This window comes from Rattus norvegicus, chromosome 20 (assembly GCF_021556685.1).
Source record: "Rattus norvegicus strain SHRSP/BbbUtx chromosome 20, alternate assembly SHRSP_T2T, whole genome shotgun sequence".
NCBI lineage: Eukaryota > Metazoa > Chordata > Mammalia > Rodentia > Muridae > Rattus > Rattus norvegicus.
This window is the reverse complement of record NC_141553.1, coordinates 5,769,730-5,785,597: the sequence shown is the minus strand read 5'-3', so window position 1 is coordinate 5,785,597 and position 15,868 is coordinate 5,769,730. Positions and strand designations below refer to the sequence as shown.

Below are 15,868 nucleotides of genomic sequence, written 5' to 3'. Positions count from 1 at the left end.
GAACTCACAGAGATCCTCCTGCCTCTGCCTCCCAAGTCCTGGTATTAAAGGTGTATGCTCCCACACACCTGCTTTACATCAGAGAATTTGATCCCCCATAAAGCCTCTGGCCATTAGCTTGTATGTCTTTTTTTTTTTTTCTTTTTTTTTCGGAGCTGGGGATCGAACCCAGGGCCTTGTGTTTGCTAGGCAAGCGCTCTACCACTGAGCTAAATCCCCAACCCTTTTTTTTTTCTTTTCTTTTTTCCCCGGAGCTGAGGACCGAACCCAGGGCCTTGCGCTTGCTAGGCAAGTGCTCTACCACTGAGCTAAATCCCCAACCCCTACCTTGTATGTCTTAATTATATTTAACTATCGACAAATAAGTAGCTCTTATGAAGTTAGGGTTTTAAAGTTCTAACCCTGTTGAGTCTTTAAATTTGGAAGGGAAGAATTCAATAAAAGATGCTGTAGCTTGAGCCAAGTCGGCAGTTTGTAAAGGACTCGATTCGGCTGGTTAAAAGATGCACCAAACCTGATAGAAAAGAATTCCAGAAGATCGCCATGGCCACAGCGATTGGATTCGCTATCATGGGGCTCATCGGCTTCTTTGTGAAACTGATCCACATCCCTATTAATAACATTATTGTGGGTGGCTGAGTCCTTGCTCATCGTGGGACTGGTGAACCAATGAGGGGGTGACAAGCTCATGAAGTAAAAGTTGCCTGGATGCTTTGTGGTTTTTGTTTCTTTCCTCCTAACTATGACTTTTCTATTTCTAAATTAAAATAATTTCAAAATAAAAAAAAAAGATGCTGTAGCATCAAAATAAAAAACTTTAAACCAGGGGCCGGAGAGATGGCTTGGTTAGAGCTCTGACTGCTCTTCCAGAGGTCCTGAGTTCAAATCCCAGCAACCACATGGTGGCTCACAACCATCTGTAATGGGATCTGATGCCCTCTTCTGGTGTGTCTGAAGTCAGCAACATTGTGCTCACATACATAAAATAACATAAATATTTAAAAAAAAAAAAAGCTTTAAACCATAAATACAGAGAAACTGGGAACCTTACTTTCCCCAGCCTTTCCTAGTACATCATCACAGATTATCAGTTTCCAGTATGAGTCAGTTCATCCCAATAGCTAAAGCTTAAGTGAGTTAGCAAAGACAGAGGGCTTAGACATACAACCTCACGTTAGATTTTGCAGTCCTGAGTGGACCTCAGAAATCAATAAACTTCAGTCATCAAACATGTTCCTTTTTTTAAAAAAAGATTTATTTTATGTATGAGTACACTGCTGCTGTCTTCAGAGACACAAGAAGAGGGCATCAGATCCCCATATTGATGGTATTTTTTTAAAAAAGATTTATCTATTCATTTATTATATTTAAGTACACTGTAGCTGTCTTCAGACACACCAGAAGAGGGCATCGGATCTCTTTACAGATGGTTGTGAGCCACCATGTGGTTGCTGGGAATTGAACTCAGTACCTCTGGAAGAGCAGTCAGTGCTCTTAATCACTGAGCCATCTCTCCAGCCCTTGATGGTATTTTTATAATTTTGTATGTATTTTTTTTTAAACGTAGGAGTGCTCTGTCTGCATGTACACCTGAAGACCACTAGAGGGCTTCAGATCCCTTTATAGAGGGTCACAAGCCACTTTGGTTGCTGGGACCCTGAATTCAGGACCTCTGGAAGAGCAGTCAGTGCTCCTAACCGCTGAGTCATCTCTCCAGCCCCCTGATATTTTATTCTTTTTTTAAAAAAAATATTTATTTAATGTATATGAGTACACTGTAGCTGTCTTCAGACACACCAGAAGAGGGCATCAGATCTCATTACAGATGGTTGTGAGCCACCATGTGGTTGCTGGGATTTGAACTCAGTACCTCTGGAAGAGCAGTCGGGTGCTCTTAATCACTGAGCCATCTCTCCAGCCCCCCCTTTTTTTTTTGATATTTTATTCTTATACCTGCATTTCATCTTGTAAACATGCCCTCAAACACCTTCCAAGTAGTTTATTAAAGAGCTGAGGGGAGTAAGAAGCCCCGTGGTGGAATGTAGATTACTATAACCAGGTTAATTTAAGTCATACCCAGTAGCTGGGAAAAAGCCTGAGCTAAGGCCAAGCTTTCATCACGGATAAGAAGTCCTGGTGTGGGGCTGGAGAGGTGTCTCAGGGGTTAAGAGCACTGACTGCTCTTCCAGAGGTCCTGAGTTCAAATCCCAGCAACCACATGGTGGCTCACAACCATCTGTAATGGGATCTGATGCCCTCTTCTGGTGTGTCTGAAGACAGCGACAGTGTACTTATATATAATAAATAAATATTAAAAAAAAAAAAAAAGAGCACTGACTGATCTTCTAAAGGTCTTATGACAAGGTGACTCACAACCATCTGTAATGGGATCTGACGCCCTCTTCTGGTGTGTCTGAAGACAGCGACAGTGTATGTGTATATATAATAAATTAAAAAAAAAAAAATCCCAGTGTCCTTACTTCGGAAGCTGGCTGGTTGTGAGAAGCTGGCTGGTTGAGAGAAGCTGGCTGGTTGAGAGAAGCTGGCTGGTTGAGACAACCCGGTGATAAACAAAAACAAAGTCTATTCTCCTAAAGAGTGGGATCGGGGTTGGGGATTTAGCTCAGTGGTAGAGCGCTTGTCTAGCAAGCCCAAGGCCCTGGGTTCGGTCCTCAGCACAAAAAAAAAAAAAAAAAAAAAAAAAAAAAAAAAAAAAAAAAAAAGTGGGATCCAGGCTGCGTACAAGTTAAAATCTACAGATTTTAATTCTCAGCCCTTCTGTTCCTTAAGCTATTTTTCTTTTGTTGTTGTTGTTCTAGATTCTAACCACACCCAACTAACTGGCCCTGAGAAACAGAAAGTTTACACAATGGTCTTACGAAAATTGACACAAAGTTACACTTTAGCAAAAGTCCTAGAGACCTAAGAGCAAGGAGTGATTTGGAGAGAGAATTAAAGCCAAGGAGTATGAGGTATGTAGCTGTAATCTGTTGGGAATACTTTACTTTTTAGCTGTTGTAGAGCATAGTGTCTTTTCCCTGCCCCCTCTGTTTCGCTTTCCTTCTCCCTGTCTCAGAGTCTGGTCGCCTGCCTCACTCACTTGGGACAGAGATTTTGGAGGAAAATTTCAAACAAGCATGCTTGGTTCTGGAGAAAGCGAGGCCATAACCAGACTCGAGAGAGAGCCAGCCTTTTTATAGAGTAGAACAGCATAAAACAATTTTTTTTAAAAAGTTATTCATATGAAAAGCTGTCTGAATCTTTAAAGACTGAAGTTAGTGAGGGCTAAAATGGTGGGAGCGGAGAGCAGGAAAGACTCAGGACAGAAGAATGTAAGGAGTGGCGAGAGTTTAGAGAGAAGAGATGGCCGTGGTCAAAGTTGTCACAATGTACAAGATTTGGAAACTGAGTGTTCAGGGGTCAAGCAGTGAAACAGGGAGGCTTTAGATTGGCTGAGTCTGAGGAGGGAAAGAGGTTAAGAGCCCATGGAGCTCTGCTCGCTGCTCGCTTGCTCCCTCCCTCCCTGGCAGGCAAGTGAGAGGGATGGGGGAGGGGGCAGAGAAGGAGGAGATGGGAGAGACTTTAGGGAAGGTGCCAGCAAGGACCAGACAGAGAAGACTGAGTTTCAATCCAGTGTCCCCAGGTAGACTGAGAGACTTGTTAGAAATGTCCTAACTCGAACAGGTGTCCCTTTTCATGTGAAGGTAAGGCTGGAGAAGCCACCAGAGGCAGCACGGCCTGCCTTTTGACTTCTGTACCTGTCATCATAGGTAGGTTCAGGGAGTCAGCAGAGACAGAGCAGACAGCTCCAAGGTGATTCCCGAGCACCTGAGAGAGCCGGTGAGGACAGAAGCAGCGGAAGAGGCAGCTTCAAAACCTCGGATTCAAATATGGCTGGTGGCAGAAGCCAGCAGCAGAGACAAATGGTTCATGCTAACAGAGAGTCAAATCAGCAGCTTGGTTCAGTCCCGAGAAGCCAGGCCCCTGGGAAAGGGGTCCTTTTGTACCCTCCCCAGGTGTTGGGCACCAGATGTATAAACTGATATAACCCACAGTATGGGAAGGAATAATTGTGCACAGGGGAGGGGAAAATCCAGAGGCATCTGGACGAGTCCAGAGCACAGAGTGAAAGAGAAAAGAAGACTGATCATGTCCCCGGGACTACGGGAGAGACAGGAGAATAGCAGGGAGTAGAGAAAACAAGTCAGGTAGTGGTGGCCATGCTTTTAATCCCAGTGCTTGGGAGGCAGAGGCAGGTGGATCTCTGAGTTTGGGGCCGGCCTGGTCTACAGAGTGAGTTCCAGGACAATCAGGGCTGCACAGAGAGACCCTGTCTCAGAGAGAGAGAGAGAGAGAGAGAGAGAGAGAGAGAGAGAGAGAGGCTGGAGTAGCCTTTGAGCCGAAGGGAGCTTAGGTGGGAGCCGAGGTGAGAAGGGGTAGGATTCTAGCTAGCATGGACTCTGATACTGGGGGAGCCCCATAGTTCTGGGAATCTCTCTGCCGGTACCAACCTTATAGTTTCCGTGTGTGTGTGTGTGTGTGTGTGTGTGTGTGTTTGTTTGTGTGTGTGTGTGCGCGTGCACTCGTGCTCAAAAGCTCACCCCTGGAACCGAAACACACAGAGTAGTCTCTGGCTGGCGCGTAAAGACATTCTATTAGCTTAAACCTGTGTCCACGAAGTCTTCTCTGATGGACACCCAGGTTGGAGAGACTGCCGTGCATTTTGATATGCCAACAGATGCCACGGGTAGTCACATGTCCCTTCTGCCAGAAGCAAGGGAAATGACTCCTTTCAGAAGATGGGAACCAGGTTCCCAGGTTCCTGAGGAATGTTGGCTTGGGGCTTTACCTGTGAGAACTCCTCCTATAGTCCAGGTAGGGCTCATTTCTGGATATTTCTGGACTGCTCTTTTGGAGTTTGGGGAACTGGGAGTCTCCTTTGGACCTGACACCCTGGTGACAAGAACTTCAGTTGGCACTATCTCCAACCAGACTGAAGACTTGTCAGGAAATGTCCTGACCACAAAGGAGAGAGGTTCCTTTTCATGAGATGGGTAGCCATCAACTTCCTGACTCACTGACAGGAACTCTCTCTCTCTCTCTCTCTCTCAAGATTTATTTATTTTATTTTATGTATGTGAGTACACTGGTTGTGAGCCACCATGTGGTTGCTGGGAATTGAACTCAGGACCTCTGGAGGAGCAGTCAGTGTTCTTCTCTTTCTTTCTTTCTTTCTTTCTTTCTTTCTTTCTTTCTTTCTTTCTTTCTTTTTTCTTCAGAGCTGGGGACCAAACCCAGGGCCTAGCGCTTGCCTAAATCCCCAACCCCCAGAGGGAACTCAGTTAAGAAAAGGCTAACATGACTGCTACTTTATTAGGGAAGGTTTTTAATGTAGATATGAGAGAGAGAGAGAGAGAGAGAGAGAGAGAGAGAGAGAGAGAGAGAGAGAGAGAGAGGAGACAGGGGGAGTGGGAGAACAAAAGATAGGGAGGGGGAGGGGGAAAGGGGGGAGGAAAGGGAGGAGAGAAAGATGTGGAGAGACAGGGAGTTAAGGAGGGAGAGGGAAAAGGGGGAGGGAGAGAGAGAGAGAGAGAGAGAGAGAGAGAGAGAGAGAGATGAGAAGAGAGGTGAGGGGCCCAGGTGCCAGGGTAAGGGCTTTGGAGAACAGTACTGGTGTGAACAGGGGGGACAGATGGCGTCTAGAGGCTGGCATAGGCTTTGATAAGCAACCACAGATGTTGTTGTTGGAGAGCCATTTGTCCCTCTGCCAAAGACAGAGACATGCCTTCTTTTGGCAGAGGGGAGCAGGTTACACAAGTTCCCAAGGAGTGCTGGCTTTTGTCTAACTGCCAGAAACCCTTCTACAGGCCAGGTTGAGTGGACCTGCCCTCTTCTGGAGGAGCATATAAAGTAGACCTGACAGGGACGTTGTTTCAGGAGGCCGAGGCAGGCACATCTCAGGCAGGCCAGCCTGGACTACATAATGAGTACTGAGACCGGGGCTACGTGTACTGAGATCCTTTCTCAGACCCTGTAAAAATAAGAAGCCATGAAGTGAAGCAGCAAGTGCTTTTGTGTTGCCTACTGGTTTCTCTTTTCTTTCTTTTGAGACTGGGTTTCTCTTGGGTAACCCTGGCAGGCCTGGAACTCAGAGATCTGCCTGCCTCTGCCTCTGAAAGGCGAAAGGCGCCTGATCCTACGACCTGCTTTTTGTTTATTTGAGACAAAGTATCTGGGTCAGAAGTTTTGCTATGTAGTGGAGGATGATCTTGAACTTCTGATTCTCCTGCCTCCAGTTCCCCAGTGTTGGGGGATTGCAGGCATTCACCACAGCTGGTTTTTTTCCGAAATGGGAAAGATTAAACCCAGGGCTCCCTGAAAAACCACCCCAAAATCCACTGCATGCCTAAGGGATGAAGTATTGGATTACCTCTTCTGAAAAGTATTTGTTTTTAAAGGTCTTCGTAGATCTTGTCCCCAGAGTTAAAGCCTAGGGAGCATGGCATGCTCGGGAGGCAGAGGTCAGGACTGTTTTGCATTAAAGGCACAGAAGTCTGTGTGTTCACAGATAAGCACAGGGGTGGGAGTGGGGGACCTGGTGTGTTAGCACACAGGGTTGTTCCTCCAAGGGAAAGAATGCAATATCTGTTATCTGCCCAGCAGGTTGGAGTGGACCTGTTTTTTAGCTTGGTGACCTTTGCACTGTGTGATTAGACTTTTCTGGCACTTAGATCCTCCCCCAGACCCTTACTGTTGGTATTCTGTCTAAGCTCCACCCCCACAGACCTGGCAATAGGCAGGTATGCTCCGCCCCACAGTCACCTGGCAACAGCCAGGTATTCCTGACGCACCGCACCTTAAAAGGGGCTATTTGCTCTCTCCTCACTCTTTGCTCTTGCTCCTGCCCTCTTTCCCCCTGTCCCTTCTCTCCCCATTCCCCTCCCCCTTCCCTCCACGTGCTCATGGCCGGCCTCTACCCCTCTCTTCTACTCTTCTCTCATTAAACCTTTCCACGAGGAACCATGTTGGCCTGTTGTGGTTTGTCCAGACGCGAGCCGACATTTCTATCCCAACACTTATAAGTTTGTTTTTCTCAGTAAATCCACAGAACCTAACTTAATGGACTTTTTCCAAAGAGTTTCAGTATTTGTATACAGCTGTCTTTGTTCCGGAGGGAGATTTAGGGATGCTTTGTTGTCAAGCTGGGATTGAGTTAATTATCACCAGTGGAGTTTTCAGCAAATTATGTTGTCCTTAAATTTGTCCAAAATAAATCACTCCAGAAGTCTGAACCAACATCAGCTACAGGAGTTGTGTTGAACCAAACCCCCTTCTTGCCTCCCAAGGGCTATTTCTCTGCAGCCTGTGAAAGTCAGAGAGATATCCCAAAAGCCTGGGCTACGAGGTAAGTTCAAGGCCACCCTGGGATAGAAAAAAATTTTTACCTCTAAAAAATTAAAATAGAGGAGAGAAAACGAGGAACGAGATAAGAAAGACTCTGAAGTCAGACCTTAAAATTAGGCTTGGGGCTGGAGAGATGGCTCAGAGGTTAAGAGCGCTGACTGCTCTTCTAGAGGTCCTGAGTTCAATTCCCAGCAACCACATGGTGGCTCACAACCATCTGTAATGGGACCTGATTCCTCTTCTGGTGTGTCTGAAGGCAGCGACAGTGTACTCACATAAAATATTTAAGGGGTTGGGGATTTAGCTCAGCAGTAGAGCGCTTGCCTAGCAAGCGCAAGGCCCTGGGTTCAGTCCCCAGTTCCGGAAAAAAAAAAAATAAGGCTTAATTTTCATTTCTACTGTGGACTTAGGTTTTCATTTCTCACCCAATGCTCTGACAAACAGACCCTCCTCCCTCTCATCCTGTTCCTGTTTATCACTGAGCAACACTGTTGCACTGTGACTCATGTTAACTCCTCTTGGTTTCTCCACTCTTGGCCTGGAACTCTGTATGTAGTCCAGGTTGACCTTCAATTCACAGAATCGCCTGCCTCTGTTTCTGCCCGCTTCTGACTCTGCCTGTCTCTGTCTCTGTAGTGGTCTGAGCGTCATGGTGGGCACTACTGTAGTGAGAATGTTGGTGTTTTGGTTTCTGAAAAAACAAAAACGGGCTGGAGAGAAGGCTCAGCGGTTAAGAACACTGACTGCTCTTCCAGAGGCCCTGATTTCAAATCCCAGAAACCACATGGTGGCTCACAGCCATCTGTAATGGGATCTGATGCCCTCTTCTGGTGTGTCTGAAGACAGCTACAGTGTACTTATATAATAAAAATAAATAAATCTTTAAAAAGCAAGAACAAAACAACAACAATACAAAACAAAGCAAAACCCAAGAAATATTATAAGTGTGATTTTGGCACTGGAGAGATGGCTCAGCAGATAAGACCACTGGCTTCTCTTCCAGAGGACATGGGTTCAATGCCCAGCTACCCCCATAAGATAGCTTATAACTAACTGCCTGTAACTCCAGTTCCAGGGGTTCAGATGGTCTCATACAGACAGACATGTAGGCAAAACACCCATATACATAAAATAAAAATAAACTTAAAAAACGAGAAAGGAATGTGTTTCTATTTTAATCCCAGGTATGCAATGTGGGGGTTGCTTCAGACCATCCCCCAGCAGTTGACTGTGATTTGCCTAGTGCTCTAGCAGAGGCGTGGTTTTGCCAGCTGCAGACAGTTTCTGCTACTGTGTGACATTTGGGATTCTGGAGTCTTTCATAGGGTATATCGATCAATGCTAGATCCGGTGGGGGTGGGGTGGGGTGGGGGTGGGGGTGGGAGTTGGTCATTTGTCATTTGGGAAGGTTGTTTTTGTTCTGTTAGCAGCTGTGGGTGAAAGAAGAAAGAAAAGGGAAGATATTAGACTCAAGGATTTTCCTAATTCTTTTCTCATCTCTATCCTTGTTTCTCTCCCATCTAGTGAAAGGGTGGAAGAGAGAACCCACAAAATACCAAAGACCAGCTACGCCCTACCATGCTGGGACACCTTGCCTTCAATTTAACAGGTGAGTTTACAGGGTGCCTTTGGGCACCTTGGATTGGGTTATAATATAGTAAACTAAGGCAGAGCCACTAGTAGCCTACAGAAGTTTCAGGAGCTATCCCGGAAACTAAGGGAGAAGAAAGAAAGGCCTTGCCAGTTGTTAATGGTGCTGGAAATCTTGCTTAGCTGAGAGGCTCTGACTAGCAACCTGGGCACAGGACATATTTCCTTTCCCATGTCCCCATGACTCTCCCTTCTATCTTGCCTTCCTCAGAATTGGGCACAAGACTAAAACAATGAGCCCTTTAATGCTTGAAGCCTTGGGTGTCTCTGGTGGCCACCCTCCTGATGCCAGAGACCAGTGTCTGTTTAGAATTCCCCTCATCCTTTGGTGGCCCAAAAGATAACACTCACCATCTGACCAATCGCAGCTCTTCTTGTGAACATTGTCAACATATGCACTCCACTTAAAATTGCCCCTGTCCCCTGACGCCACAGAACCAGAAGTTAGGGAGTTTGTTTGTTTTGAGACAAAGTCTCCCCTCTGTAGGTAGACTCAGACTCTCAGTGTTGGCATTTCGTCTAGGTCTTGCCCCACAGTTACCTGGCAACAGCCAGTTGTGCTTGACTCACTATACAAGGGGCTGCTGGCTTCCTCCCCTCTCTCCCTCTCTTGCTCTGTCCTCTTGCTCCTTACTCTCTTTCTCTCTCTCCATTCCTCTCCCCCCCAACCCCTGCTCATGGCCGGCCTCTACTCCTCTATTCTCTCTCTATGCCTTTTTCTGTCTCTACTCCCTCAACTCCCCTCCCCATGTCCTGTTGTTGTAAAAATATAAAAAATAAAAGTCCTTTATCTCCCACTAGATCCATCACTGCAGTGCCCCCATGATATCTGATAGATATCTTTTTTTTTTTTTTCTTTTTTTCGGGGCTGGGGATTGAACCCAGGACCTTGCGCTTCCTAGGCAAGCGCTCTACCACTGAGCCAAATCCCCAACCCCTGATAGATATCTTGTCTCAGTCAGCAAAGCCTCTCACCCGGTCTGCTCCATCCACTATCACACTGCCGAAGGCCTCTCTCTGAGCCATCAGCAGTCTTTCTACCTATCTAGTTCCATGTCAGGAACACACATCTCAACTCCGTGGTGGCCCAGACCAGCCGCCCCACACTCCACTCCACTTGAACACACAACACAATAACCTTTGACCCAAATCGATAAGATATAATTGCCCACCTAAACATACAAAGCCCAGTACACAGCCGTCCCTTAAGAACATTAATAATGGTGGCTGGACCAGCACCGGCCTCACTATGCCATTTTTCAATTTTCAGAGTCTATTGACTGTAAACTTGCTGCTTATATGTACGTGTGCTTATGTCCGATCCCTGGCACCCAGCGTCCTGGACAGAAATAAAACTGGACTATTTGGAATATTTTGGAAGTGTGCCCGAATTGGCGAACGCAAGAGTCCTTATGTCGCCATATGCTGTATAGTGATGGCCTTCAGCATCCTCTTCATACAGTAGCTTTGGAAACTACCAGCACGTGATTGCCATCAGACTGCACACAGGACTTGCCTCCAGAAAATAACGGGGAGAATGGTTACGCCTCTTGTCTCTGAACATGGAATGAGATGAATTTCGAGATGCTGTTCTCTCTTTTTATGCTATTGGACCAACGGACTGTATGAATAATCACGATGTAACAGGAAATACATAGGAACGTGATTGCAGCCATCGACCTCGGTTCTCTCACTCCAGTATTACGCTCTACAAACGTCATCCTGTTACGCCAGGACCGCTTTTCCTAAGGTTCTCCAGGCACGAAGTAGAAACCCAGTGGCCAGTTCCACAGCCTTGCTTCTTTGACTAGGGCTTCAAAATAATGTCTTCACATTGTGATACCTTCTAGCAACTGGCCTATTTTTACTGAGAAAAGAAAATGGATCTATTTTTGTTGTTGCCATTCTTAGGAATTGCATTCATATTTAAACCCTTTTGATTGCTAACCAGAGTACCTCTGTTCTTGGCAAATTCTGTACTTTATTACAGGTGTTTAAAGTAGTTTAAACAAAACTCCATTTCTTTAATTAGCGTAAGAGTTGGACTTCTGGTCACAAATGTAGAGCTGCCGTCCTACGAAGGAGAGTATCTTAGAATGACAAAAGCGGCAAGCAGAATGATGACTGAATATGCATTATACATTTTTCGTTCTCTGTGGTGTTAAGTCTTCCAAATAGAACATCCATTGTAGTTACCAAAAAAAAAAAAAAAAAAAAAAAAAACCAAAACATTAATAACAACCTGTAAATACACAGAGCAGAATCTTAATGTCACCCACCATATTGTCCTGCCAGGCTTCTCTCCCTGTCCGTCCAGTCTCTTCCTTCAAACTTCTCTCCCGCCCATCCTTCCTTCTCATCCAATGACAGGCCTCCTATCCTGTACCTGCCCCTCACCTGTATTTTACAAACTCTATGGGGAGAAGGTTCTGGTGAAGTCACCTGAGTCCTGAGTACTGACTAGGCAGCGTCCCGGGGCAGTGGAATTAGCATCAAAATACAGACAACTCCTGGGCAAACCACAATGCCCGGCCTGCAGAGGCATCTCCTAACCCCCACACCATTCGGTGCCCCCACCAAGCTTATTCCTTCCCTCCCTTATCTTTTTATAAAAGGAACATAACACTCATTGATCCTGATCCTCCTGCCTCAGCATCCTGAAGGTTGGGGATTTCGGGCTTGTGCCTGGTCAGGTTTTATGTAGTCACCCACAGAAACCTGACAGGAGGGAAGTAGCCTGCTTGGGCTAAGTGATCCTAACCCCCTTCTTGATCTGGGGTTAGAGGACACAACCCCACCCTGACCTGTTGTTATAGCTGCTCACTTCTCCCTCAGAGAGGCCCCAAACAGACTCTTGAGGTCAGAAATGCCTGTCCATTACCTGTCCATCCCAATTAAGGTCTCTATAAATATATATATATACATACACACACACACACACACACACACACTCACACTGTAGCTGTCTTCAGACACACCAGACGAGGGTATCAGATCTCATTACAGGTGGGTTGTGAGCCACCGTGTGGTTACTGGGAATTGAACTCAGGACCTCTGGAAGAGCAGCCAGTGCTCTTAACCGCTGAGCCATCTCTCCAGCCCCCTACTCTTGGGTTCTTGAATTAGGGTCAAACCCAGCAGCTGCAGGATCATCACAACCACGCCCTTTAATCCCCGAAGTGCTGAGCCAGGCCTTCCGTCCCCTCAAGGAGCCAGCCAGCTGTCTGGCTGTGAAAATGGCGGAGGAAGAGGGCGGTGTGGAGGAGGGGGACATATTCCTAGCATTCGCCCATGGTCCCACTCCTCCTCGGGGTCCCCTGCGTCGCGCCTTGGACAAGATCTTCCTCACTTTCTTGGTCCTCTTCCTGACCCTGCTGATGCTGGAGGCTGCTTACAAACTGCTGTGGCCCCTGCCTTGGACCAAGTTTCGGGACTGGCTCCTCAGGACCCCTGAGGAGGAGTCAGCTCTGGAACTGTGAACACCATCTTACAGACAACCTGTCCTGCCTACTGAGGTGAGAAAGGAGATGTTAGAGAGTTTGGGGTGGAGGAGATAGTTAAGGCCGTCACTCTAAGATTATCTTTATCTGCCCGTTTGTGGGTACGTGCACGTGAGTTCAGGGGCCCACAGAAGCTAGAGGGGTGTTAGAGCCCTAGGGGGTAGAATTACAGGAGGCTGTAAGTGACCTGAAGTAAGCGGGTGCGTGGAACCACACTCAGGTCTGCAACACACACACACACACACACCCCTACCTTTATAGACAAAAGGCATATAAATATAACTCCAGAACCCACATATGAGAGAATAGCAAGGAATAATTAAATAAGCTATTCGAAGGGAAAAATTAATTTTATTTTATTTCGCTTCAGAGTGAGTTTCATTTCCTCTTGTGTTCTTGCAAATATTGTGGTGGTTTTGGTTTTCTTCCTAGCTGTAAGACTCCATAGTGTGTCCGTCCGTACCACATTCTGTTTTACGGGCCCGTTGGCTGCTTCCGTTCCTTTGGACTACTTCGAGCACTACAGCAATAAACGTGGCTGTGCGAGTGTCTCTGTGGTGTTCTGGCTTAGGTTTCTTCCAGTTTCTATCCAGGAGCGATGCAGCTGGGACACGTTAGGTCTCAGGACGTGCGTATGTCCAGAAATGAGCCTTGGGCCACCCCAAACTCTAGAAGGGTCCCTGACAGTTAGATAAGGGCCAGACTTCCTCCAGGAACTTGTCCAACAGGTTCCTGCCTGCAGAAAGGATTTGTTTCCCTTGCCTCTGGAAAAAGGGACACATGGCTCTGTCTGTACTGACATGGGCCTGGGGTGCCTCTCAGCCTATCAGACAGAGCTTTCAGTCCCCATCCACCAGCATCTGTTCTAAGTTTCAAAGCCCCCACAACTAGCATGCCCCTTCCTGACACTCCCAGCCCTGCTCCAGGTCAGGGCCTCCCTATCCCCAGGTCGGGATACTCCTCATAACCGTTAGCTACAGTCTCGCACAACAGCTCACACCAACTCCAGACCCCGGGGTCAGTCACCCTCTTTTTATCTTCCTGGGCATCAGACATATAAGTGGTGCATACACACACGCAGGCAAACATCCGGATACATAAAGGTACGTTGAGCGATTATTGCAAGAACAGAATGGATGGAAGAGTGTGAAACACACGTCTATTTTTCTTCATTATATATTGAGTTCTGGTCATTTTCACTTTCATTTCTCTTTCATATCCCCCTTTCACTTCCAGGGAAACTCCCTCCTCCTTGCCCCCCAAATTGATTCTACTTCCCTGTCTTTTTGTTTTGTAACTCACTTTAATTAGGGTTATTCACAGGAGTGGAGCTCCCTGGATTTACCAGTGGCAGAAAATGACTCCCCCCAACAACAACGATTTGCCAATAGCTTTTTAGAGATGGGTGGGGATCCTCATGAGCCCCCTACCTCGTTTCTGAAGGCATCTTGATAGCTCTTATCTGTGTCACAGATAACCTTGGCTTCTGGGAGTTGGCCAGTGCCACAGGCCAGCCTTGTCCAGAGGACAGCATTTCACAGAACTTCTATCTTCCAACTCCTAGCTTCCTTCCACCCCCACCCCCCAGCTCTGACATGTTCCCTCAGCTTGCTGTCAGTTTTTATAGCGATTAACATTTCCTTTTACATTTTTTTTAAAGATTTATTTATTTATTATATATAAGTACACTGTAGCTGTTCAGACACACCAGAAGAGGGCATCAGATCTCATTACAGATGGTTGTAAGCCACCATGTGGTTGCTGGGATTTGAACTCAGGACCTTTGGAAGAGCAGTCAGTTCTCTTAACCGCTGAGCCATCTCTCCAGCCCCCCCTTTTACATTTTTTAATTGGATATTTTACTCACATTTCAAATTTGTCTCCTTTCCCCACGATTACCTTTTAAAACACACTTCTTTTACTTTATGTGTACAGATGATTTGTCTGCACGCGTGTAGGTTCAACCACGCACAAGACTATTGAATTTCCTACAACTAGGGTTACAGATGGCTGGTTGTGAGTCACACTAGGGATGTGCTGGGAAGTGAACCCGCAGGATAAATAAGTCCTCTTTAAAGCCTCAGCAGGCACCTGCACTCATGTCATGCAGAGACTTACACCGGCACACACATAAAACCGAAATAATTGTGAAAAGGTGGGGAACCTTCATTTCAGGCATTCACTCTGGGAAACCCACTTTGAGAAACACAAGGATATGAAAATTAAAACCTTCATTATCTTTAGAGTCCCGTTAGCCACTGGAAAACCCCCCCCCCGCCCCCATTGAAAGCCGTAAGACCGGACGGGAAGCGAGGAAGAAGTGGGTTTAAATTTGTAGTTCGGGTTCTCTTGAGAGCAGCTGGGCTTTCTTTTTTTGGGGGGGGGGGGGCTGAGGACCGAACCCAGGGCCTTGTGCTTGCTAGGCAAGTGCTCTACCACTGAGCTAAATCCCCAGCCCCGAGAGCAGCTGGGCTTTTCTTGGTCCTGCACATTGGTAAGATGCCCGCCACCTGAGGCAGGAAGACCGCGTTGATGCAGTCTCCGCGCGAAGGGTGTTGACTTATCAGGCTTCCTCGCCAGCACACCTGAGGGCCTCGCCTCTCCACCCCGGGCCCGGCCCGCATCACACAGTTGTTTTCCCCTCTTCCTTTTCTCCGCAGCTCTCCAGGAGAAGGAAGAGACCCCGCGTGATTTTATGAGCCTCGATTCGTTTCCCAGCGCTCCCAGCGGCAGCTTGCAGGGCTTCTCACCAAGCCCGCACCAGGTTATCCCGCGCTCCGCCTCAACGCCCTGCAGACCCCTGCCCGGAAGCACTGCCTTCCATACAGTCAAGACGACCCTCGGTGGAACAGGGGCCACGGTTCCCAGTAGGGAGCTCGGTCTGTGGTGCAGATTGAGCATCCAGTCTCGCGGACCGCAATAATAACAATACCTCACTCGGGCAGCATGCTGTGCTCATTTGTATGCATGCATATGTGCGTGTGCGTGTGTGTGCACCTGACCCAGGAGGCCCGGGCTGGACAGCCTCCAAGTGCACGCCGGCTCTTAAAGGGAAGGGCAAGCATAGGCAACCAGGCGGTGGAACTCTTGGTCGGAGGGAAAGCAAAGTAGGGAGTGCCAGGCTTACACCAACAGGAAAAGAAAATCCTTTATTTCCTTCCCTGGAGCCCTACACAGCCATAGACACACCAGCTCCTTAGGTACCTGCTCGGATGGAAGGATGGGAAGGTCTTCCCCGCCCTCCAGCCGATGGCGTGGGGTGGGAGGGCAGGTCTGGGGCAGGAAGTTTCTGATTGGCCGAGTGGCTTTGGCAA

General features: G+C 47.3%; 1 protein-coding gene, 1 long non-coding RNA gene and 1 pseudogene across 2 annotated transcripts; all 3 read left to right on the top strand.

The window, feature by feature from the left end:
- On the top strand, positions 446-784 carry Sec61-ps (Sec61 pseudogene; annotated as a pseudogene).
- Positions 2,865-13,105, top strand: Smim40 (small integral membrane protein 40). Its single transcript, NM_001399684.2, is given in 3 exon segments — positions 2,865-2,972; positions 8,929-9,013; positions 10,325-13,105. A coding segment is annotated over 1 exon segment (243 nt). The 5' UTR covers positions 2,865-2,972; positions 8,929-9,013; positions 10,325-12,290; the 3' UTR covers positions 12,534-13,105.
- AA926063 (AA926063 gene) lies at positions 2,931-15,498 on the top strand. The gene is given in 3 exon segments (NR_002156.1): positions 2,931-2,972; positions 8,929-9,013; positions 15,215-15,498. It is a non-coding gene; the product is annotated as an AA926063 gene (long non-coding RNA).
- Positions 15,499-15,868: the final 370 nt, after the last annotated feature.